The 25,949-nt window shown below is 43.8% G+C and overlaps 1 protein-coding gene across 1 annotated transcript in view; it reads right to left on the reverse strand.

The window, feature by feature from the left end:
• Positions 1-25,949, reverse strand: part of iqgap2 (IQ motif containing GTPase activating protein 2) — a 330,491-nt gene that overhangs the window by 133,821 nt on the left and 170,721 nt on the right. Inside the window, exons 6-8 of the mRNA XM_067982692.1 lie at positions 5,663-5,730; positions 5,389-5,502; positions 4,833-5,011 (exon numbers count right to left, since the gene is read on the reverse strand). Coding sequence (XP_067838793.1) covers positions 4,833-5,011; positions 5,389-5,502; positions 5,663-5,730 — 361 coding nt within the window. The remainder of the gene's footprint in view (positions 1-4,832; positions 5,012-5,388; positions 5,503-5,662; positions 5,731-25,949) is intronic.

A 25,949-nucleotide genomic window follows, 5' to 3' on the forward strand; every position in this document is an offset into this window, starting at 1 on the left:
ATTCAATAAAATCATGGCTGATCTACGACCTCAACTCCACTTTCCTGCCCGATCCCCATATCCCTTGATTCTCCTACAGTTCAAAAATCTCTCTCTCCCAGCCTTCAACATATTCAATGACTCAGCATCCACAGCTGAGGAGAGAATTCCAAAGATTCACAACCCTCTGTGTGAAGAACTTACTCCTCATCTCAGTCTCAAATGGCCGACCTGAGCCCTTATACTGAGACTATGCCCCGTGGTTCTAGACTCTCTAGCCATGGGAAACAACCTCTCAGCATCTACCCTGTCAAGCCCCCTCAGAATTTTATATGTTTCAATGAGATCACCTCTCATTCTTCTAAACTCCAGAGAGTATAGGCCCATTCTACTCTCTCTCTCCTCATAGGACAACCCTCTCATCCCAGGAATCAATCTAGTGAACCACCTCTAAGGCAAGTATATCCTTCCTTAGATAAGGAGACCAGAACTGTACACAGTACTCCAGGGTGAGGTCTCATCAAAGCCCTGTACAATCGTAGGACTTCCTTACTCTTGTACTCCAAAACCCTTGCAATAAAGGCCAACATGCCATTTGCCTTCCTAACTGCTTGCTCTACCTGCATGTTAACTTCCTTTGTTTCTTGTATGAGGACACCCAAGTCTCTCTGAACGCCAATATTTAATACCTTCTCACAATTAAAAAAAAATTCTGTTTTTCTATTCTTCCTACCAAAGTGAATAACCTCACAGTTCCCCAAATTATACTCCATCTGCCACCTTCTTGCCCACTAACCTAACTGTCTATACCCCTTTGCAGATTCTAACCTCCTCACAGCTTACTTTCCCACCTAGCTTTATATCATCAGCAAACTTGGATAAATTACACTCAGTCCCTTCGTCTAAGTCATTAATATGGATTATAAATAGCTGAGGCCCAAGCACTGATCCTTGCGGCACTCCACTAGTTACAGCCTGCCAACCTGAAAATGACCCCTTTATCCCTACTCTCTTTTCTGTCCGTTAACCAATCCTCTATCCATGCTAATATATTACCCCCAACCCCATGAGCCCTTATCTTGTGTAACAAACTTTTATGTGGCACCTTATCGAATGCCTTTTGAAAATCCAAATATACTACACCCACTGGCTCCCCTTTATCTACCCTGCTAGTTACATTCTCAAAAAACTAATAAATTTGTGAAACATGATTTCCCTTTCATAAAACCAAGTTGACTTTGACTAATCATATTATGATTTTCTAAGTGCCCTGTTACCACTTCCTTAACAATGGAAATTATTCTTCCTACCAAAATGCACCACCTTACACTTACCTATATTGAAATTCACTTTCCAATTACATGCCCATTCGTCAAGCTTATTAATGTCCTCTTGTATTTTGACACAATTCTTCCTTTGAATTAACTACACCCCTCAATTTGGTCATCCACAAATTTTGAAATTGTACTTCCAATTCCCAAGTCTAAATTGTTAATGTAAATTGTGAACAACAATGGTCCCAGCACCGATCCCTGTGGAACACCACTTCCCACCAGTCTGAGTTGCTACCCTTAACCCTTACTCTCTTTTTTGTTTTTCAGCCAGCTTGCTATCCATTTTGCTACCTGTCCCGACTCCATATGCTTTGACCTTAGCCATGAGTCTACAATGCGATAACTTATCGAAGGCCTTTTGAAAATCTAAATATATTACATCTACTACATTACCCTTGTCTCCCCTGTTACTTCTTCAAAGAATTCAATAAGGTTGGTCAAGCATGACTTCCCCTCTGAAATCATTATATTTTCGTTCTCTAGATGTCTTTCTATTATATCTTTGAGTAAAGATTCCATTATCTTTCCTACCACTGATGTTAAGCTAACTGGTCAATAGTTCCCTGGACTTGTGCTATCTCCCTTTTTAAATATAGGAATAACATTAGCTGTCCGCCAGCCCTCTGGCATAATTCCCTTTTCTAGTAAATGTTTATATATATGTAATAGTGCCTCTGCTATCTTCTCCCTAACTTCTTTTAATATTCCACGGATGCAATCCACCTGGACCACGGTTCTTATTCTCCCTAAGTTTGATTAGTTTATTATCTCCCCCCTTTCTAGCTTAAATGTTTTAATATCTTTTTTCGATCTCTTCTTCTAATGTCTGTCCAACTTGTAATATCCCAGGTAAATACTGAGGTAAAGTAATTATTCAATATTTCTGCCATTTTGCTGTCGTCACCTGTGAGTTTATCATGTGCATCCCTTAGTGGCCCTATCCCTATTCTGATTTTTCCTTTGTTATTTATGTGTCTGTTGAATACTTTACTATTTCTTTTTATATTCTTTGATAATTTAATCTCTTTGCTTTCCTAATGGCTTTTTTTGGCTTCTTTCCTAACCTCTTCGCATTCCCTTTTGTCATCCTCTCCTTTATTGACTGTGCACTTAAGAGTATGCCTTTTTCTTTAGTTTCAATTTTACCCTTATCTCTTTATTCATCCATGGCGTTTCATTATTGGCTAGTTTGTTCTTGCTTTTTAAGAGGAATATACTACATCTATTGATCACCATTATAAATATGTTGTTCTATATCTTTGTCAAATTTTTTCCAGTTTACTTGCCCTAGTTCCATTCTCATTGCCTCAAAATGAGCTTATTTCTCCAATCTATTACCTTGGTTTTTGTGTTAATTAAGTCTTTCCCAATCATGATTTTAAACCTTATTATGTTATGATCACTATTGCCTAGATGTTCCGCTCTGCTTACTTCTCTTATCTGTTCTGGTTCATTTCCCATTACTAGATCCTGTACTGTACTGTAGTTGACAGGGCCCTCGACTGTGTCTGTCCTATTTCCTGTACTTCTGCCCTCACCCCTTCTCTTCCCTCCCAGAATCATGATAGGGTCCCCCTCGTCCTCACCTTCCACCCCATCAGCCTCCACATTCAACATATCAGCCTCTGCCGTTTCCGCAACTTCCAGCACGATCCCAACACCAAATACATCTTCCTCTCCCCTCCCTTTTCAGCATACCAAAGGGACCGCTCCCTGGTCCACTCTTCCATCAACCGCTCTCCTCCCCACGGGAGATACATCATCTGCCCCTTCACTTCCTCCCTTCCCACCGTCCAGGGCCCCAAACACTCCTTCCAGGTGAAGCAGCGATTTACTTCTTGTTCTTTCAATTTAGTATACTGTATTCGCTGCTCACAATGTGATCTCCTCTACATCGGGGAAACCAAACGCAGACTGAGTGATCGCTTTGTTGAACACCTCCGCTTAGTTCGCAAGCATGACCCTGACCACTTGGCATTTTAATTCCCCGCCCCACTCCCACTCTGACCTCTCCATCCTGGGACTCCTACGCTGTTCCAATGAAGCTCAACGGAAGCTTGAGAAACAGCACCTCGTCTTTCGTTTAGGCACTTTACAATCTTCCAGACTCCACACTGATTTCAATAACCTCAGATCATAACCACTGAACCCATTTTTTCGGTCAGCTAGTGCTGGTAATGGTTCTGTTGCTGTCATTTACAGCTGCTGCTGACCAATCTTTTGTTTCTTAACCTGTCCCATTACCATCTTCCTTGACTTGCACCATCATCCCTTTTGTCATTTAATCACTCCTGCCCTCCACCCTATCACAGACCTTCCCTTTTGTTCTTTCCTCCCCACCCCTCCGCCCCCCCCTTTTCACTGGCTCTTTTCATCACTCAAAAACTTTAACTCTTAATATCTTCCAGTTCAGATGAAAGGTTTTCGACCTGAAACGTTAACTCTTTCTTTCTCCACATGCTGCCTGACTTGCTGAGTTCCTCCAGCATTTTCTGTATTTATTTCAGATTTCCAGCATCCGCAATATTTTGCTTGTGATTCCTCTCTTGGGCTTCTCACATACTGGGTAAGAAAGGAGTCCTGTACACACTGTAAAAACTCCATTCTCCTTTCCCTACCTCTTCTCACTTGTTTATTTGGGGTAGTTGAAATCTCCCATGATGTTATTCAATGTTTTTTATTCATTTCATAGATTAGTCTACATATTTCATCCTCCACTTCCCTTCCACTATTAGTGGTCTGTAGAATTCACCATGTGCCGCTCATTCTTTCCATTATCCCATTTCCCAGAGCACCAAACTATTAAACATTTGATATTGAACAGTACTGCTATTTGAGTAGTTTGTACTTGGATTCCTGCCAATGCTATTCTGTAGCCAGTCATGAGGAAAATGGACACACAGATCAGGTAATTCACTCATCAACTCCCAAAATGATTGCCGTTTTTAGGAATCTAACTTAAGGAAGTTGGGTGATACACTCAATATGTCCCTTTTCACTAAAATTGGCGAAGACAAGAATGTCAGTCACTACATGTGCTTCTGGAGGGGGAATAAAAGAGATAAGGAGATATGGTGGAAAGGCAGGAAGGTGATCTAACATCTGCCAAAGACGGGCATGATGGTCTAAATGATCTTTCCCTGTTATTAAAATTCCTATGTTCTGATTGCCATTGGTCCAGAAACACCACACATCTGTTCAGTGCTTCACAGTCAAACGGTGTGGGGAATGTAACAGGGCATGACCTAGCACTTCAGAGCGCAGCACACTAAAGTTCACAAACTGTTGAGTCAGAACATGTAATCACTTCATCTCTAATTTGGGGAGAAAGTGAATTCTGCAGTCAAATATGTTATCAAAAAGGTAGAAAGTCTTAAAATCTATACAGCAAAGAATTCAACAACAAAACTACAATAACCTCCCAATGGAAAGCTAATTACAGCTGTTGGAAATCACTGATTCCAAGCTGGAATTCTCAGCTTTATACAGTGACAACCATAGTTGAACAGGATATCCTACCTTGCTTTTGGCACTCTCTTGCTTTGTTTGCTTTGCCTGAAATAATTTCTCTTGGTAATCCCGAGCTGAATGGTTCTCTATATTAGTTAAAATGGCATTTGGATTCATTAAAGCCTTTATGGTCTCCTCTGCAACCCCTCGAGATATTGCTTCATTGATTGCAATTACTGCAGCATGCACTGGAGAAGGAAATAAGGGAAACCGAAGTGAGCATAAAATGTGATAATGTGGCCTTAATATACTTGCAAACAACACGAGTTTAGAATTAAGCATTTCAGTAAAAAGAGAAGGTAATTAAAGATAAGGTGTCATGTCCTTGGAGTGAACTGAAATTCATCTGAATGAATTGTATTGAATTTTCACATACCAAACATAAGTTGTAATAAAATGCTGAATTAAGTTCCATTACAGAAAGATGCAGCACACTATAGTTCATGTTTCAGCACCTGGGACAATTCCTCAGATGCAAGATTTAGCATCATACTTAATTGCACTTTGTTTTTCATCACCTATTTTTACTTAAGCTATCAACAACCTGTAATAACCATATACGTACATGCAGCTTCATCAACTGAAAGTTCGTTTGCCAGAATACCACCAATTTTACTGAATGCAGGCATTTGAATACCGTACTTCTCTAATTCCTTACGCATGTTACTTATTTCTTCCTCTGAAAGAAAAAAAAATACTGTGACGTATTAGCTCTGCAAAATCATCAGTTCAAACAAACTCTACATATTGCATTTAAAACGTGATCAAGGAAATTTCTTGAATTGATATCTTTTCCATAGAAGCCTTTCCAGAAAAAAAATGGCAAAAAACACATCTACCTGTAAAATCCACCTTTCCCAATAAGTCTTGAATTTGAGGTGCTATTCCGAGTTTGAACAGGTACAGACTGCAATAAAATCAAACACATAAAATGACTTTCTATGCAAACAAGTAACTTTTCAATTTTATTTTTATGCACATCTGGTTGGAGGAAAGAACATGATCCCAGTGTCTGTAATGCACACTCGTTCTTTCATGAGTACATTGGAGGAAAATTGATTTCCTATTGAGCATAGAACAAGTTAGGTATGTGATCAATAACTATATAAAAGCTGATCAGAATCGGCTTTAAAGTAACACTCAGAAAGGGAGTGTTCTAAACTAAAATGGATCCAAATTCCTCAGCTGCACATCTAACAATTTTAAAATTGGAAATTACGAATGAGCAGTGGGGAAAGATTTTTTTTAACAAAAAAAATCCCTCCAAGAGCTGAACTAGCTACCAGTTCGGCTACTATTCCCATATCTTATCTCATCAGGACATTAATAGCCCACATCATTAATCAGATTTTCAGGGCTGATGACTAGTTGTTGAATTTAGATGGTTGCATGTGTCAAAGACCCACATTTAAGGCACTTCTATAATACTGCGGTGCTAACAACTCCCGATGCGTAGGTGTCATAGTTAAATTCGCTTCCCAGTGTAAATTTCTTGACCTACATTGCTCTGGTTGGAATGGAAAACCATTATTTATCGAGGATATCTGGAGCTGTCCTCGAAACTACCTCCTCCATGGTTCATACAAACATACAAAAAGGAGAGAGATCCATCAGCCTCATTAAGCCCAGCACTTCAGTCAATGGTGCAACCTCAGACACTGTCCACCCATCCCCCAACACTTTCTCCTGGGAGAGGTGCACAAGAAAGAAGAAAACCTCTGGCCAATTCCGGGAAAATGCTCAGAAATTCCTCTCCAGCTACCCAAGGCAAATCCAGCAAAGTTCTAGGAGCCCACAGCTACCCATAATTCACTAAATCTCAAGAATCTTACAACACCAGGTTATAGTCCAACAGTTTTATTTGAAAATCACAAGCTTTCGGAGATTATCTCCTTCACTCATCCTGACAAAGGAGATAATCTCCGAAAGCTTGTGATTTTCAAATAAAACTGTTGGACTATAACTTGGTGTTGTAAGATTCTTTACATTTGTCAACCCCAGTCCATCACTGGCATCTCCACATCATCACTAAATCTCAACCAGCTAGTATCCCAACCAACACATATGGTCTTTTTCAATGAAATGTGGTAATTGAAGAGAAAGCACTATTTTTATATCAGTCTTTTATTCTTATTCTCCCCTACCTCCCATATCAGTATCTTTTTTTCCTCCATGTTTTGCTTTCTTTCTGTTCATTCCCTCCCCTCACAATTTCCACTTTTCTAAACTGTCTATATCCGATTCACACATACAAAACAGCAGTTAAAAAACACAAGTGTCTGGTTAACGAACACAAATGCGTTTCTGCAAGATATGCTCCTTCAAAAAGGTAAACATGGTACAACTTGTGGAAAGTCTGAAAGCACAGCCAAGATACATTAGGCAGCCCCTCAATCCAACAAAGTAAAGCACAGGGGATCATCACGAGGGGGTTGCACTAGTTCATGTCCTGGTGAGAATCCCTACATGGTCAGTTTTCGGTAAAATATTAAAATGCCTACGTGGCAAAGAAGCAGAATGCAAAATGGTTAGAAAGGGTTAATTAGTTAGTAACTGAGATTGATACAAGTGGCCTGGCCCTCCTGCTGGGCCATATGTTTGCTTAGTCAGCAGGCCTGCATTGTCTTATCAATGATAATTGTAAACAATTTTACAACACCAAGTTATAGTCCAGCAATTTTATTTTAAATTCACAAGCTTTCGGAGATTTTCTCCTTCCTCAGGCAAATGTTTCGGAGATTTTCTCCTTCCTCAGGCAAATCTTGAAACATTTGCCTGAGGAAGGAGAAAATCTCCGAAAGCTTGTGAATTTAAAATAAAATTGCTGGACTATAACTTGGTGTTGTAAAATTGTTTACAATTGTCAACCCCAGTCCATCACCGGCATCTCCACATCATTATCAATGATAGGTCTTTGATGTGAGTCAAGGACTGGTCTGAATGTCTCCATGTTTATGGCAGATCAATATAGGTAACGAGCTTAGCCAAAGTTGAAAGACATTCCAGGTTGGGAGATAAGGAACAGAAGGAACAGGGAAGAACATTCCAAGTTGGAAAGTGAGGAAGTTATCCCCTTTGATGTCTAACAGCAGCATGATCAGCACATGGACGATTTATGATTGGCCGGAAATAATGTAACCTCGCATGGCAACCTATGCCCGGCTTATGATTGGTGTTGACCCTCGTTAAGTATGTTCCAACCCTATTCATCTGTATAAAAACGTGTGGATTTCTGTATGTTTTTGTTCTTGCTCTGCCAGCATAGAGGGACTCTATCAGGAGTCCAAATCAATGCTGCAGACTAAGACCCCTGCTATTAAAGATGTGTTGGACTTTAAAATGTATTCGACTTCAGTTATTACTGAACCAGACTGAGGGGAAAGAATCCGGATCGTCACTGGGGTCCACACAATAGATCAATAGATAGATCGATGGAGAAAGAAAGGAGAGACTTTATTTTCTCTCCTCTTTTACTCTTTCCAAATCACATGCCATTCCAAGTGACCTGCCCCCAACTACTCTGACGATCGCACTCTTGATCTCTTTGACAGAATGTATTCAAGAGCAGCACAGGATGATTAACCTCCCAGTGAGAGGAGCATCAAGCCTCTAGTTGGCACCTCCAGCAACAGCATACCACAGGTTAGGAACTCACTGAATAGGAAATTCTAAGCACAAAGTCAGATTCTGCTTAGTGGTAGCACTCATATCGCACCACACCACCTCACCCCGCCCCCCACCCACCCACCCCCACCCCAGGTCAAAAGGTTGTGATTAAGCCGCATACTCATAATCTAGGCCGACAGTCCATTGCACTACTGAGGGAATGCTGCATTGTCAGAGATGCTATCCTTCAGAATAGACATTAAACTGAGGCCCTGTCTGTCCCTATAGACCTTAAAGATTCCATGGCACAATTTAGAAGAGTAGGAAATTCTCCTGATGGCCTCACTAACATTTCTCCCTCAACCAGGATCACAAAAACAAAACAGGACTGGTCATTAATCTCATTGCTGCCGAATCCGGCTATATAAATCATTGTATTTCAAACAGTAATTCACTGTGTGAAGCTCAGATATTTTGACATGATAAGGCACTATTTAAATGCAATTATTGTAATAAGTCAGATTCTACCACAGTGCACTGAACCATCAACACAATGTCACCGTTACTTTAGTTTTCCATGCTATGGCCTCTTTCATCTTTTCTACTCTGTCTCTACAATTAAGCCTGTAATTTACAAAACTCTCAGACTCCAGAATGACAAAAGTGAAGTAGTCAGGGTAGATGAGATGTAAAACAAATTCTCTAAACAAACAGCACTGCACTGTGAGCATTAGCTATTTTAGTCTCTTTGTCTTATAGTGTGGGCTATGCTCCTGTCTGGCAGGCAATTCAACTGTAGGGCAGGAGTCATCCTGGAATGCAAGGCTAATCCCCGGCTTCTTTTTGCCACTACAAACCATCTCCTTAAAGCCCTCTCCCCCTCCCTGAATTTCGTTGATGCCAAGATTGAGATAATCCATTCCGCTGCATCTGCCACAACCCCTCCCTTCCCCTTGCCCACCAAGCTAAACTTCCCCCAAGATTTCTCCCTGCCCTAGCCCTGAACCCACATCTTTCTCCAGTTTCTCTCCTACTTCCCCAAATGCCCAAGCGCATCTTCTCCATGAGACCCATCTACTGCTTTCTCAACCCCATTCCAACTAAACTGCTAACCATCTAACTTCCCTTGCTGGCCCCATGCTAGCTAACATTGTAAATGGTTCCCTTCCTTTTCAAAAGTGGTATCACCCCATCCTCAAAAAAAACTCTCGATCCTTCTGGCCTTGCAAACTACCACCCCATCTCCAACCTCCCTTTCCTCTCCACATCCTTAAATGGGTTGTTGCCTCCAAATCCACGTCCATCTTTCCCACCACTCATTTGAATCTCTCCATCAGGTTTCCACCCCCACCACAGCAGTGAAAAAGCCCTAAATGACACGCTCTCTGACTGTGACCATGGTGCACTATCCCTCCTCGTCCTTCTTGACCTCTCTGCTGGCACTGACACAGTCGACCACACCATTTTCCTCCAACGCCCCTCCACCATTGTCCAGCTGAGTGGGACTGCCCTTATTTAGTTCCACTCTCAACTATCCAATCGTAGCCAGAGCATCTCCAGCAATGGGTTCTCTTCCCCCACCCACATGCTTAACTATGGAGTTCCCCAAGGACCTATCCTTGGCCCGTCCTGTTCCTTACCTACATGCTACCCCTCGGCAACATCATTCGAAGACTCGGCATCAGGTTCCACACTTACACTGATGACACCCAGATCAACCCCTCCACTGCCTCTGCTGTGAGTCTGCTTCTCAGGCATCTGTTCCTGGATGAGCCACAATTTCTTCCAATTAAACATTGGGAAGTATGAACTCATCGTCTTCAGCCCCCACCACAAACTCAGTTGCCTCGCCATCAATTCCATCCTCCAGCGAGACCCGAGATCGGGCGGGGGGAGTGAGGCCCGAGATCACTCACCACAGGCAGAGATTTCAAAGGGTGATGTCACAGGAGAACAGATAGGTGCTTGGTTGATGAGCATTACCTTTTTTTCTCTGTCAGAGGTTTAACTAGGAGCTTAAATCAATAACTTAAACTAGATAAATTAATTGGCTAATAAAACTAAGAATAATCATCTTGGGGGCAGAGCCGAGGGGGGAGGGAGGGGGAGGGGCAGATAAAGAGTAAAGCGAGAAAACTAAAAAGTGGCATCAGCCAAGGGAAGGAGCTCATAGAGTAGAGTCATAGAGTTATACAGCACGGAGAGAGGACCTTCGGCCCATCGTGTCCGCGCCGGCCATCAAGCCCTGTCTACTCTAATCCCATATTCCAGCATTTGGTCCGTAGCCTTGTATGCTATGGCATTTCAAGTGCTCATCCAAATGCTTCTTGAATGTTGTGAGGGTTCCTGCCTCCACAACCCTTTCAGGCAGTGAGTTCCAGACTCCAACCACTCTCTGGGTGAAAAAGTTCTTTCTCAAATCCCCTCTAAACTTCCCGCCTTTTACCTTGAATCTATGTCCCCTTGTTATAGAACCCTCAACGAAGGGAAAAAGCTCCTTAGTATCCATCCTATCTGTGCCCCTCATAATTTTGTACACCTCAATTATGTCCCCCCTCAGCCTCCTCTGCTCCAAGGAAAACAAACCCAATCTTCCCAGTCTCTCTTCATAGCTGAAGCGCTCCAGCCCTGGTAACATCCTGGTGAATCTCCTCTGCACCCTCTCCAAAGCGATCACATCCTTCCTGTAGTGTGGTGACCAGAACTGCACACTGTACTCCAGCTGTGGCCTAACCAGTGTTTTATACAGCTCCATCATAACCTCCTTGCTCTTATATTCTATGCCTCGGCTAATAAAGGCAAGTATCCCATATGCCGCCTTTACCACCTTATCTACCTGTTCCGCCGCCTTCAGGGATCTGTGAACTTGCACACCAAGATCCCTCTGACCCTCTGTCTTGCCTAGGGTCCTCCCATTCATTGTGTATTCCCTTGCCTTGTTAGTCCCTCCAAAGTGCATCACCTCGCACTTTTCCGGATTAAATTCCATTTGCCACTGTTCCGCCCATCTGACCAACCCATCTATATCGTCCTGCAGACTGAGGCTATCCTCCTCGCTATTCACCACCCTACCAATTTTTGTATCATCAGCGAATTTACTGATCATACCTTTTACATTCATATCCAAGTCATTAATGTAGACCACAAAGAGCAAGGGACCCAGCACCGATCCCTGTGGTACCCCACTGGCCACAGGCTTCCAGACACAAAAACAACCTTCGACCATCACCCTCTGCCTTCTGCCACTAAGCCAGTTTTGTATCCAAAGTGCCAAGGCACCCTGGATTCCATGGGCTCGTACCTTCTTGACCAGTCTCCTGTGGGGGACTTTATCGAAGGCCTTACTGAAATCCATGTATACCACATCCACTGCGTTACCCTCATCCACACGCCCAGTCAACCCCTCAAAAAATTCAATCAAATTAGTCAGACATGATCTTCCCTTGACAAAGCCATGTTGACTATCCCTGATTAATCCTTGCTTCTCCAAGTGGAGACTAATTTTGTCCTTCAGAATTTTTTCCAATAATTTTCCTAAGATAAATAAGAAGCAAAAAGTAATCCAAGTGGGACGTCACCAAGGAAGAGGTAAGTGATTGGCTGGTGAGTATTTTCCTGCTGAATTTGTCTAAGGTTAGAGTTTGTGGATTCTCTGGTCTCTGTTGTGTAGTGGGGGACTGCTGTTCAGCAAGGGCCCTTGAGTATACCTTTTAATTGAAGTGAAATTGGTGCGATTCATTTAATTTGAATTAATTAGTTAAAGGGTAAGTCATGTCAGGACAGCCCAGCCCCGTGTTATGCTCTTCCTGCTCTATGTGGGAAATCAGGGACCCTTCCGGTGTCCCTGACGACCATGTGTGCGGGAAATGTATCCAGCTGCAGCTACTGACAAACCGCATTGCGGCACTGGAGCTGCGGATGGATTCATTATGGAGCATTCGCGATGCTGAGAACGTCGTGGATAGCACGTTTAGTGAGATGGTCACACCGCAGGTAAAGGTTGTACAGGCAGGAAGTAATTGGGTGACCACCAGGCAGAGTAAGAGGAGCAGGCAGGCAGTGCAGGGGTCCCCTGTGGCCATCTCCCTCTCAAACAAATATACCGCTTTGGATATTGTTGAGGGGGATGACTTATCAGGGGAAGGCAGCAGCAGCCAACTTCCTGGCACCAGGGGTAGCTCTGCTGCACAGGCTGGGAGGAAAAAGAGTGGAAGAGCTATAGTGGTAGGGGATTCTATCGTAAGGGGAACAGACAGACGTTTCTGTGGCCGTAAACGTGACTCCAGGATGGTTTGTTGCCTCCCTGGTGCCAGGGTCATGGATGTCACTGAGCGGCGACAGGGCATTCTCAAGGGGGAGGGTGAGCAGGCAGAGGTCGTGGTCCACATTGGGACCAACGACATAGGTAGGAAGGGAGATGAGGTCCTGCATCAAGAATTTAGGGAGCTAGGTAGAAGATTAAAGAGCAGGACCTCAAAGGTTGTAATCTCTGGATTACTCCCAGTGCCACGGGCTAGTGAGTATAGAAATAGGAGGATAGAACAGATGAATGCGTGGCTAAAGAGTTGGTGCAGGAGGGAGGGTTTCAGTTTCCTGGATCACTGGGCCTGCTTCTGGGGAAGGTGGGACTTGTACAAGTCGGACGGGTTGCACCTGAACCAGAGCGGGACAAATATCCTTGCGGGGAGGTTTGCTAGCACTGTTGGGGGGGGTTTAAACTAACTTGGCAGGGGGATGGGATACAGAGTGGGGCTACAATAGGGGGTGATGTGCAGCCAAATATAGAGAAAAAAACAAGTCAGCTTGGAAGACAGGGCAAATATGTGAGGGCAAGGCTGGATGGCATCTATTTTAATGCAAGGAGTCTTGCGAATAAGGTGGATGAACTGAAGGTGTTGATAAACACATGGGAGTATGATATTGTTGCTGTCACAGAGACATGGTTGAGGGAGGGGCAAGACTGGCAGCTCAATATTCCGGGGTACAGAATCTTCAGGCGAGACAGAGGGGGAGGTATAAGAGGAGGGGGGGGTCGCAATATTAATTAAAGAATCAATTACTGCCATAAGGAGGGATGATATATTAGCAGGTTCCTCTAATGAGGCCATATGGGTGGAGCTTAAAAACAAAAAGGGGGCAAGCACTTTGATGGGAGTGTACTATAGACCCCCAAACAGTCAGGGGGAGATAGAGGAACAGATATGTAGGCAAATCTCAGAAAATTGTGCAAATAATAGGGTAATAATAGTGGGGGATTTCAACTTCCCCAATATTAACTGGGATACTCAGAGTGTAAAAGGCTTAGAGGGTACATAATTCTTAACGTGCATCCAGGAGAGCTTTTTGAGCCAGCATGTAGAAAGTCCTACAAGAGAGGGGGCGGTACTGGACCTAATTCTAGGGAATGTGGCCGGCCAAGTGGAAGAAGTGCTAGTAGGTGAGCACTTTGGTGACAGTGACCATAATTCAGTGAGATTTAAGGTGGTCATGGAAAAGGATAGGGAGGGGCCGGAAATAAAGGTTCTAAATTGGGGGAAGGCCGATTTTAATAGGATAAGGCAGGATCTGGCCAAAATGGACTGGGATCAGCTGCTTGTAGGAAAATCCGCATCGGAGCAATGGGAGTCTTTCAGAAGGGAGATTGAGACCATACAATGGCAACATGTTCCCGTAAAGGTCAAGGGTGGTTCCAAGAACTCCAGGGAACCTTGGATGTCAGGGGATATACGAGAATGGATTAGGAAAAAAAGGAGGGCTTTTGGCAGATACAAAAGGCTAAAGACGGAGGAAGCCCGAGAGGAGTACAAAAAGTGCAGGGGGATACTTAAAAAAGAAATTAGGAGATCAAGGAGGGGCCATGAAATAACACTGGCGAGCAAAATAAAGGAAAATCCTAAGATGTTTTATAAGTATATTAAGGGTAAGAGGATGACTAGGGAAAAAATAGGGCCCATTAGGGACAAAAATGGCAATGTGTGTGTGGAGCCGGCAGATGTAGGAGGGGTTCTAAATGAATTTTTTGCATCTGTTTTCACTATGGAGAAGGACGATGTAGACATAGAAATACGGCAGGGGGACTGTGATATACTCGAACATATTAACATCGAGCGGGAGGAGGTATTGGCGGTTTTAGCAGGCCTAAAAATGGATAAATCCCCAGGCCCGGACGAAATGTATCCCAGGCTACTGTGTGAGGCAAAGGAGGAGATTGCGGGGGCTCTAACACATATATTCAGAACCTCTCTGGCCACAGGGGATGTGCCAGAGGACTGGAGAACCGCTAATGTAGTACCATTATTCAAGAAGGGGAGTAGGGAAAAACCGGGGAACTACAGGCCAGTGAGCTGATTGGTGAGTGTTTTTTTTTTAAGTCTTCAGTTTATTTCTATTAAGTTTAATTAATAATATAGTAAATCAAGGCATGGCAGGGCAGCTCAGACCCATAGAATGCACATCTTGTGGCATGTGGGAACTCCAGGACGTTTTTTTTTATTATTCGTTCATGGGATGTGGGCGTCACTGGCGAGGCCGGCATTTATTGCCCATCCCTAATTGCCCTTGAGAAGGTGGTGGTGTGCCGCCTTCTTGAACCGCTGCAGTCTGTGTGGTGAAGGTTCTCCCACAGTGCTATTAGGAAGGGAGTTCCAGGATTTTGACCCAGCGACGATGAAGGAACGGTGATATATTTCCAAGTCGGGATGGTGTGTGGCTTGGAGGGGAACGTGCAGGTGGTCTTGTTCCCATGTGCCTGCTGCTCTTGTCCTTCTAGGTGGTAGAGGTCGCGGGTTTGGGAGGTGCTGTCGAAGAAGCCTTGGCGAGTTGCTGCAGTGCATCCTGTGGATGGTACACACTGAAGCCACTGTGCGCTGGTGGTGAAGGGCGTGAATGTTTATGGTGGCAGATGGGGTGCCAATCAAGCGGGCTGCTTTGTCCTGGGATGGTGTCGAGCTTCTTGAGTGTTGTTGGAGCTGCACTCATCCAGGCAAGTGGAGAGTATTCCATCACACTCCTGACTTGTGCCTTGTAGATGGAGGAAAGGCTTTGGGGAGTCAGGAGGTGAGTCACTCGCCACAGAATACCCAGCCTCTGACCTGCTCTTGTAGCCACAGTATTTATATGGCTGGTCCAGTTAAGTTTCTGGTCAATGGTGACCCCCAGGATGTTGATGGTGGGGGATTTGGCAATGGTAATACCGTTGAATGTCAAGGGGAGGTGGTTAGACTCTCTCTTGTTGGAGATGGTCATTGCCTGGCACTTGTCTGGCGCGAATGTTACTTGCCACTTATGAGCCCAAGCCTGGATGTTGTCCAGGTCTTGCTGCATGCGGGCTTGGACTGCTTCATTATTTGAGGGGTTGTGAATGGAACTGAACACTGTGCAATCATCAGCGAACATCCCCATTTCTGACCATATGATGGAGGGAAGGTCAGTGACGAAGCAGCTGAAAATGGTTGGGCCGAGGACACTGCCCTGAGGAACTCCTGCAGCAATGTCCTGGGGCTGAGATGATTGGCCTCCAACAACCACTACCATCTTCCTTTGTGCTCGATATGACTCCAGCCACTGAAGGGTTTTCCCACTGATTCCCATTGACTTCAATTTTACTAGGGCTCCTTGATGCCACACTCAGTCAAATGCTGCCTTGATGTCAAGGGCAGTCAGTCTCACCTCACCTCTGGAATTCAGCTCTTTTCTCCATGTTTGGACCAAGGCTGTAATGAGGTCTGGAGCCGAGTGGTCCTGGCGGAACCCAAACTGAGCATCGGTGAGCAGGTTATTGGTGTAAGTGCCGCTTGATAGCACTGCCGACGACACCTTCCATCACTTTGCTGATGATTGAGAGTAGACTGATGGGGCGGTAATTGGCTGGATTGGATTTTCCTGCATTTTGTGGACAGGACATACCTGGGCAATTTTCCACATTGTCGGGTGGATGCCAGTGTTGTAGCTGTACTGGAACAGCTTGGCTAGAGGCGCAGCTAGTTCTGGAGCACAATTCTTCAGCACTACAGTCGGGATGTTTTCGGGGCCCATAGCCTTTGTTGTATCCAGTGCATTCAGCCGTTTCTTGATATCACGTGGAGTGAATCGAATTGGCTGAAGACTGGCTTCTGTGATGGTGGGCATATCGGGAGGAGGCCGAGATGGATCATCCACTCGGTATTTCTGGCTGAAGATGGTTGCAAACGCTTCAGCCTTGTCTTTTGCACTCACGTGCTGGACTCCGCCATCATTGAAGATGGGGATGTTTGCAGAGCCTCCTCCTCCCGTTAGTTGTTTCATTGTCCACCACTATTTACGACTGGATGTGGCAGGACTGCAGAGCTTTGATCTGATCCGTTGGCTGTGGAATCGCTTAGCTCTGTCGATAGCATGTTGCTTCCGCTGTTTAGCATGCACGTGGTCCTGAGTTGTAGCTTCACCAGGTAGGCACCTCATTTTTAGGTATGCCTGGTGCTGCTCCTGGCATTCACTTCTCCACTCCTCAATGAACCAGGGTTGATCCCCTAGCTTGTTGGTAATGGTAGAGTGAAGAATATGCCAGGCCATGAGGTTACAGATTGTGCTGGCATACAATTCTGCTGCTGCTGATGGCCCACAACGCCTCATGGATGCCCAGTTTTGAGCTGCTAGATCTGTTCTGAATCTATCCCATTTAGCACGGTGGTAGTGCCACACAACACGTTGGATGGTGTCCTCAGTGCGAAGACGGGACTTTGTCTCCACGAGGACCGTGCGGTGGTCATTCCGACCAATACCGACAGATGCATTTGCGACAGGTAGATTGGTGAGGATGAGGTCAAGTAAGTTTTTCCCTCGTGTTGGTTCACTCACCACCTGCCGCAGGCCTAGTCTGGCAGCTGTGTCCTTTAGGACTCGGCCAGCTCGGTCAATAGTGGTGCTACCGAGCCACTCTTGGTGATGGACATTGAAGTCCCCACCCAGAGTACATTCTGTGCCCTTGCTACCCTCAGTGCTTCCTCCAAGCGGTGTTCAACATGGAGGAGGACTGATTCATCAGCTGAGGGAGGGCGATGGGTGGTAACCAGCAGGAGGTTGCCTTGCCCATGTTTGACCTGATGCTATCAGATTTCATGGGGTCCAGAGTCAATGTTGAGGACTCCCAGGGCCACTCCCTCCTGACTGTATATCACTGTACCGCCATCTCTGGTCGGTCTGTCCTGGGATGTTGGCTGAAAGATATGATTCTGTGAGTATGGCTGTGTCAGGCTGTTGCTTGACTAGTCAGTGGGACAGCTCTCCCAATTTTGGCACAAGTCCCCAGATGTTAGTGAGGAGGACTTTGCAGGGTCGACTGGGCTTGGTTTGCCTTTGTCGTGTCCAGTGCCTAGTGGTCCGTCCCATTTTATTCTTATGACTTTTTTAAGCGAGATTTTACAACTGAGTTGCTTGCTAGGCCATTTCAGAGGGCAATTAAGAATCAACCACATTGCTGTCGGTCTGAAGTCACATATAGGCTAGACTGGGTAAGGATGGCAGGTTTCCTTCCCTAAAGGACATTAGTGACTGGACAACCACAGGTGCAGGAAGTGTCAGCTGGAGGAACTCGAGCTACCACTCCAGGTTTCGAACCTTGAACAGCAGCTGACATCACTGCATTGCAACCGCGCGGCTGAGTGTTTTGTGGATAGCACGTTTCAGGAGGTGGTCACCCCGCAGCTTAAGAGCACGCAGGCAGAATGGGACTGGGTGACCGCCAGACAGACAAGGAGGACCAGGCAGGTAGTGCAGGAGTCCCCTGAACGCATCTCACTCTCTAACCGGTGTTCACTACTGGTGAGGGAGATGATTCCTCTGGGGAGTGCAGCCAGAGCCAAGTCCATAGCACCGTGGGTGGCTCAGCAGGGGGTGGAAGAGGAAAAATGTCAGGAGAGAAATAGTGATAGGGGATTCAATAGTTAGGGGAACAGACAGGCGTTTCTGCAGCCACAGACGCGACTCCAGGACGGCATGTTACCTCTCTGATGCCTGGGTCAAGGATGTCACTTAGCGGCTGCAGAGCATTCTGAGGGGGGAGGGTGAACAGCCAGAGGTCGTGGTCCATATCTGTACCAATGACATAGGTAGAAAGAGGGCTGAGGTCCTGCAGGCAGATTTTAAGGAGTTAGGAAAGGAATTAATAAGCAGGACCTCAAAGGTAGTAATCTCCAGATTACTCCTGGTGCCACACACTAGAGAGTACAGAAATGGAAGGATAGAGCAGATGAATGCGTGGCTGAAGAGATGGTGCAAGAGGGAGGACTTTAGATTCCTGGGGCATTGGGACCAGATCTGGGGGAGGTGGGACCTATACAAGCTGGATGGGTTGCATCTCAACAGGGCTGGGACCAATATCCTTGCGGGAAGGTTCGCTAGTGCTGTTGGGGAGGGTTTAAACTAGCTTGGCAGGGGGATGGGAACCTGAACGTGGATTCAGAAGGGAGAGAAGCAGAGCTGGAAATGGAAGACAGAAAATTAGTAAGTGAGTTTAGAAGGAAGAGGAAAAAATGTTTAGAAAATAAACAACAAAGGAGTTCGGCAAAGCTTGAAGGTATATACCTCAATGCAAGGAGTAGAGTGAATAAAGGCAGAGAAGCTAAGGGCACAGATAGACACATGGAAGAATGATATCTTAGCTATTACTGAAACATGGCTTAAACAGGGGCAGGAATGGCAGCTCAACATTCCTGGTTACAGAGTTTTCAGACAAGATAGAGAGGGGGATAAAAAAGGGTGACAAGGAACATATGGGGTAAGATAAGGCAAAAAAGGGAAGCTTATGTCAGATACCGAGAGCTCAATACTGCAGAAATACTGGGGTAAATTAGAAAGGAAATTAGGAAAGCAAAGGGCAGGAAAAGATATTGGCAAGTAAAATCAAGGAAAATCCAAAGATGTTTTATAAATACATTAAAAGCAAGAGGATAACTAAGGAAAGAGTAGGGCCTATTAATGACCGAAAAGGTAACCTGTATGTGGAGGCGGAAGATGTTGGTATGGTTCTTAATGAATACTTTGCATCTGTCTTCACAAAAGAGAGGGACGATGCAGACATTGTAGTTAAGGAGGAGTGTGAAATATTGGATGGGATAAACATATAGTGAAGGAGGAAGTATTAAGGGGATTAGCATCTTTGAAAGTAGATAAATCGCCAGGCCCGGATGAAATGTATCCTTGGCTGTTAACAGCAGCAAGGGAGGAAATAACAGAGGCTCTGACCATCATTTTCCAATCCTCCCTGGATACAGGCAGGACTGCTAACATTGTTTGAAAAGAGAGAGGGGGATAGACCAAGTAATTACAAGCCAGTCAGTCTAATCTCGGTAGTGGGCAAATTATCAGAATCAATTCTGAGGGACAGGATAAACCGTCATTTAGAAAGGCACGGGTTAATCAAGGACAGTCAGCATGGATTTGTTAAGGGAAGGTTGTGTCTGACTAACTGGATTGAATTTTTTGAGGAGGTAACAGGGAGGGTCGATGATCATAGTGCATGTAATGTAGTCTACATGGATTTTAGCAAGGATTTTGACAAGGTCCCACATGGCAGACTGGTTAAAAAAGTACAAGCCCATAGGATCCGAGGGAAATTGGCTCAGGGGCAGAAAGCAAAGGGTAATGGCCGACTGGTGTTTTTGTGACTGGAAGGCTGTTTCCAGTGGGGTTCCGAAGGGCTCAGTACTAGATCCCTTGCTTTTTGTAGTATATAATAATGATTTAGACTTAAATGTAGGGGGCATGATTAAGAAGTTTGCAGATAATACAAAAATTGGCCATGTGGTTGATAGCGAGGAGGAAAGCTGTAGGCTGCAGGAATGGACTGGTCAGGTGGCCAGAAAAGTGGCAAATGGAATTCAATCCGGAGAAGTGTGAGGTAATACATTTGGGGAGGGCAAACAAGGCAAGGGAATACACAATAAATGGCAGGATACCGAGGGGTGTAGAGGAAGTGAGGGACCTTGGAGTGCATGTCCACAGATCCAAGAAGGTAGCAGGACAGGTAGATATGATGGTTAAGGCGGCATACGGGATACTTTCCTTTATTAGCTGAGGCATAGAATATAAGAGCAGGGAGGTTATGCTAGAACTGTATAAAACACTAGCTAGGCCACAGCTTGAGTACTGCATACAGTTCTGGTCACCACATTACAGAAAAGATGTAATTGCAATAGAGAGGGTACAGAGGTGATTTACGAGGATGTTGCCAGGAATGGAGAATTTTAGCTTTGAGGAAAGATTGGATTGGCCCGGGTTGTTTTCTTCGGAACAAAGGAGCCCGAGGGTTGATTTAATTGAGGTGTACAAAATTATGAAGGGCCTAGATAGAGTGGATAGGAAGGACCAATTTCCCTTAGCAGAGAGGTCATTAAGCAGGGGGCATAGATTTGAAGTGATTGGTGGAAGGATTAGAGGGGAGCTGAGGAAAATTTTTCACCCAGAGGGCGGTGGGGGCCTGGAAATCACTGCCTGAAAGGGTGGTAGAGGCAGAAACCCTCATCACATTTAAAAAGTACTTAGACATGCACTTGAAGTGCTGTAACCCAAAAGGCTACGGACCAAGTGCTGGAAAGTGGGATTAGGCTGGATGGATCACTTTCGGCCGGCGCGGACATCGTGGGCCGAATGGCTTCCTTCTGTGCTGTAAATTTTCTATGATTCTATGAAGTCGACCGATCACAACCTCAGCATCCTATTTGACCCCGTATACTCTCCATCACAAAAACTGCCTACTTCTACCTCTATAACATCATCTGTCTCCACCCCTGGCTCAGCCCATCTGCTGCCAAAATCCTCATCCATGCTTTTGTAACCTCCATACTCAACTATTCCAATGCTCACCTGGCCGGCTTTGAGCAAGCTTTGAGTCACCCCTTCCAATACTGACTTCTTTGGCATGTTGTCAATTTATGTCGGATTACGCTTTCCATGAAGTGCTTTGGGACATTTTTCTATGTTAAACGGGTTTATATAAATGAAAGTTGTTGTTGATTATCCTGAAATTGTTAGCCCCACTCGGATTACCTCCGATTATGAGAACATGCTCCTCATGTTTTCCCCAGTGAATAGTTGGAGGAGTAATTTAGTTTTTTTTTTAAAACTACTTCATGTTCACCCTCTGTTTCAGCCCCATCCACATCTTTTAGAGCAGTGTTGTCCAAAACGTTAGCCACTAGCTGTATGTGGTGAATTAGAAATCCAGATATTAATTGGAATTCTGATCAGTAAATAAAAATGAGTAATGGACACTGTCATTGGGCATGAATACTCATTAACACAGCGCATACATGTGCACTTTAACTTTTCCGTGCGCTGGTCGGTAAAATGGCAAGAGGCAAAGCAGAGTTTGCGAGTTTTTTAAAAAATCACTAAGTGCTTTACTTCCTTGGTTACTGAATGAGGGTAGATATTTGTTAAGTAAAAATACAGGTAAACGTACTTTGTGTATAGTGTGCAAGGCGTGTTCTACTAAATAGTGCATGCAGCAAAAACGGTGTCGCTGTAGCCACACCTGTGTCTAGTCAGCGATTTTTTACTGGACAGCGCTGTTCCAGTTCTCACCTCTTCTAACTGCTATAATACTGAAAGAATTGCTTACCATTGTATTCTGCATTTGCAGATCCACTGTTCCCCTCTGGCCTTACTCTTTCTAAATGACCAAGTGACACAAGTGTGCCAACAAGCACCATTCATGTGACCTGATCAGCAGAAAAATAATGTGCATTTGTTCTCTCCCTTCCCAGTGCCTACTGAACAAGTGGCACAAAATAAATTACTAAAAAGGATCAGCTGTGAACATCTAACATTTACAATTTTAGAAGTTTTACAGAATTTTGGATGCTCAACAACTGCAGTATGAAGCAATTAGTAGGCTTGATTCACATAACAGAAAATCTTACAGCAAATCAATTCCTATCATTGCACTCTAGTCTTTCTTCGGCATGCATCTCACTAGGGGGTACTGTGGAAAGATTATCAACATATAGCATAGAATATTAGTTGCAATGCAGGAAGATTGGGAATGTGCATGCTACAGCTGAGAGGGGAGGAGGTGGGGAGCTGATTTATGGAAGGCATGTCCTGGTATGTGTTTAACAAGCTGTAGCTGCAACATCTGACTATTAAATCACACTGTACCTGTGAAAGTCTTGTGCTCGAAATACACAGTCATAATGCGTGCCCTATAAGATTTTTTTTTACGCCGGTCCACATACAAATACACTAATGTTAATATCAAGTACTTAAACTTTTTTTTTTAAAAGTGCTTTATCAGTTCTCAATATTTATTATATTATTCACGAGTTATTTTAAGGTGGTTCCAAATCCTTCCCTTTATGTTGCCTGTATCATTTCAAATGCTTAAATTACTAAAATTTAAGTATTAGACACACATTTTACTCATATAACTATAGAAATTTACAGCACAGAAAGAGGTCAGTCAACCCAGAGGTTAATTTTCACATTTTCTAAAATTAAAAATTAAGGTCTAAAATGTCCCCCAGTCCTCAGCAAGTTTATCCTGTGAGTAAGTGGAGCTATACGGACCTGTACTATGTTACATAATCTCAGCCACGGCAGCGGAAGGGGCATTATAAATTGACCTCAGTGCTCCTGGTTAAGGAGGGGAAAAAATGGCCAGGGTTGTAATGCGATGACTATCCAGTAACCGCTATGCTTGAGAGCAACAATATCAGGCACGCCTAATGTGCCCTGAGTTTGAATGGCCTGCTGATGGGACACCATCCACACTTGTATATGAATAACCACCACTGGAGGGCGCCTGGCACCTCAGAACAATAACCCAGTCGAGTTAATGCCCACAGGGGAGCAAAAAAAGTGGGGAGAAAACCCAAGTACATCTCGCTTTTTTTGCCTCTATTCGCGACACCGTTCCCTGGAAGGTAGTTGGACAGCGTGAGAGGGAGTCACATCGGCTGGCTGGATGGAGCAAGCCTTCCTTTATTTTGTACTCTACTATAAAACAGAATTGACATTGTGGTGAGCATGCTGTTTGTGTCACCTGATTGAGAAAGGGCAATAAAAGAGAAACTGGAGAACATGGTGACTAAGTGTAAAAAAAATACCACCTATTGTTCTTTTGTTCTTGGATGGTCATAAAATTTTAACATATGCCTGGTTACTTTAGCAAAATATTCATTAACTGCCAATACGTAGACTTCCACCCACAGCAAATACTGCTCAGAACAAGGGTGGGTCAGTTCTACACACAATATCATTTACTTTACTACACATGTACCTGATAATTGGAAGGTCATCGGTTCTTCAATTACAGGAAACAAACAGGGCTGGCATGGAATAACTGAGATTATCTTGGCAAAGTATATATAATTAATTAATGTACAGTTCAGTGGATTGAAAAAAAAACTTGCCCACATTTATTTAAGCTCAAATTTAAATTGCTAGTGTGACTCAGAAACAACTAATCCAAGTGTCAATACACTATCGCTCTCACTGACTCATTTTTATATTATAGTTTAGTAGATGTAGTAGTAGATGCAAGAGATGTTAAACCAAGGTCATCTACCATTCTCAATTGGATGTAAACTATCCCTTGCCACGATTTCAAGACCAGGGAGTTCTCCCAGTGTTTTGGTCAACATTCTTCCCTCAACTAACACTGCCAGAAATAGATTATCTGGTCATTTATTTGCTGCTTGTGTGACCTTTCTGTGCGCAAATTGGCTGCGGTCAATGCCTGCATATCCGCAATGACTATATTTCAAAAGTAATCCGTTGGTTGTAAAGATATTGCGGTTCGAGACATTGAGGATGCAAGTTCTTCCTTTTTTGTAAAAAAAGAGCAACAGGATTACAACATAGATATTTCCACAAGATGGCACTATCTATCTATTTTGAAGCAGATGTGCAGTGCCATTCACATCCTAAACTACCCTCCAAAAAAATGAATTATTTCACGTATCTTCTCTGGGCACAGTCAGATGAGTTATTTTAAAGAATTTTGATTAACAGTGCTTCAGTGTGGATGGTTGAAGCAGCAATAATTACCACATGGCAGAGTGACCTTTAACTGTTTCACCAGAATTGTACACAGCTGCACTAAGGCGATGAAACAGCTTCTCAGATCAAGAGTTCCAGCAAAGGCTCATTCTCAGTAACAATGCAATAAAGAAACCTTGTAATATAAAGAAAGTCTCTACTTACAAACAAACGTTTAATCTCAATGGCTCCTGGCAGCTTTTCAAATGTCTAATTAATAATACGCCTTAATAGTTTATATTACGCCTTGCCGGATCAGAATGTCTCAAAATACTTGGCTCAATTCGGGTTTTTTTGTTCTCAAAGTTCAGTAACTGTTGTTATGTAGACAAACACTTCCAACAATCAGCAATCAGATGAATGCCCTGTTCCGTTCTTGGTGGTGATAGTTGAGGGAGGAATATTGACTACAATATCAGAATTCCCTGCTCTTCCTCAAATAGCACCATGGAACCTGAATCACTGGAACAGGCAGACAGGACCTCAGTTTAACATCTGATCCAAAGTATAGCAGTCCATCAGTACTGCACAGGGATGTCAGCCTAAATTATGAGCTCAAATCCTGTAATGGGGTTCAAACCTAGAACTTCCTGACAAAGGAAAATGTGGCAAAGAGGAGAAAGTGCCACAAATTTAGCCATACTGACAATGTTGGTTTATCCATCTTCAATGATATATCAAAATTAGATAGATGCATATAATTGTGTAGTATCTCAGTTGATAAATGTGATTGCTAAGCTATTTAGTTGTATAGGGTTGGCTAATGTATTTTTTCTTTCTTAGGTCTGGCAATCTGTTTTATTTTTGGTCATAGTTCACAATAGTGGTGATTCAGCTATCTGATACTTGAGGAGAGCATATCTTGGGAAATCGCAGGAATGCAGCCTGTGATTTTCTGTCCCTTAATACCAAAATTAATAAAAGGAAAACTCATGGGCTGCACACTCGCGATTTCCTAAGATGTATTACATGTTAACAGAGTTCCCTACTGGGAGAGTCGGATTGCAGAACCTTCCCTAATATTCCAACTTCATTACTATAAGATACATTTTTGATGTTCATTTGCCAATTTATCTTGTTCCATCAAATAACCAGCTCCCCTCCCCAGTCATCTGCCTTCATGCAACCTCCTTCAGATAGATAGTTGTGATAGTCTCCCATCTGCACGTTTTTCAAAGGCTTCATCCAAAGTTAAAAAATATTCTAACTCAAATCTAGCAACACAAAAGGCCAATTTCTTTTAAGTTGAATTTGGCAGGGAAAAATAATTTTAAGTGCACTTAAAGAACTTGTACCGACATGGAATTCATTTTATGACTATTACCAATTGATCTTAGTGCCGATACCACAAGGATAAATGTTTCCTAATCCATTTGGTTGGGACTGGAAAATCCCATAAAGCACAAACATAACTTAAAAACTACAGTACCACACTAAAGACATGACTCTATCGTCCTTGTTAGAAGGCATTTGACAAGGTTCCACATTAGAGACTGCTAATAG

The sequence above is a fragment of the Heptranchias perlo genome, chromosome 4 (genome assembly GCF_035084215.1).
Source record: "Heptranchias perlo isolate sHepPer1 chromosome 4, sHepPer1.hap1, whole genome shotgun sequence".
NCBI lineage: Eukaryota > Metazoa > Chordata > Chondrichthyes > Hexanchiformes > Hexanchidae > Heptranchias > Heptranchias perlo.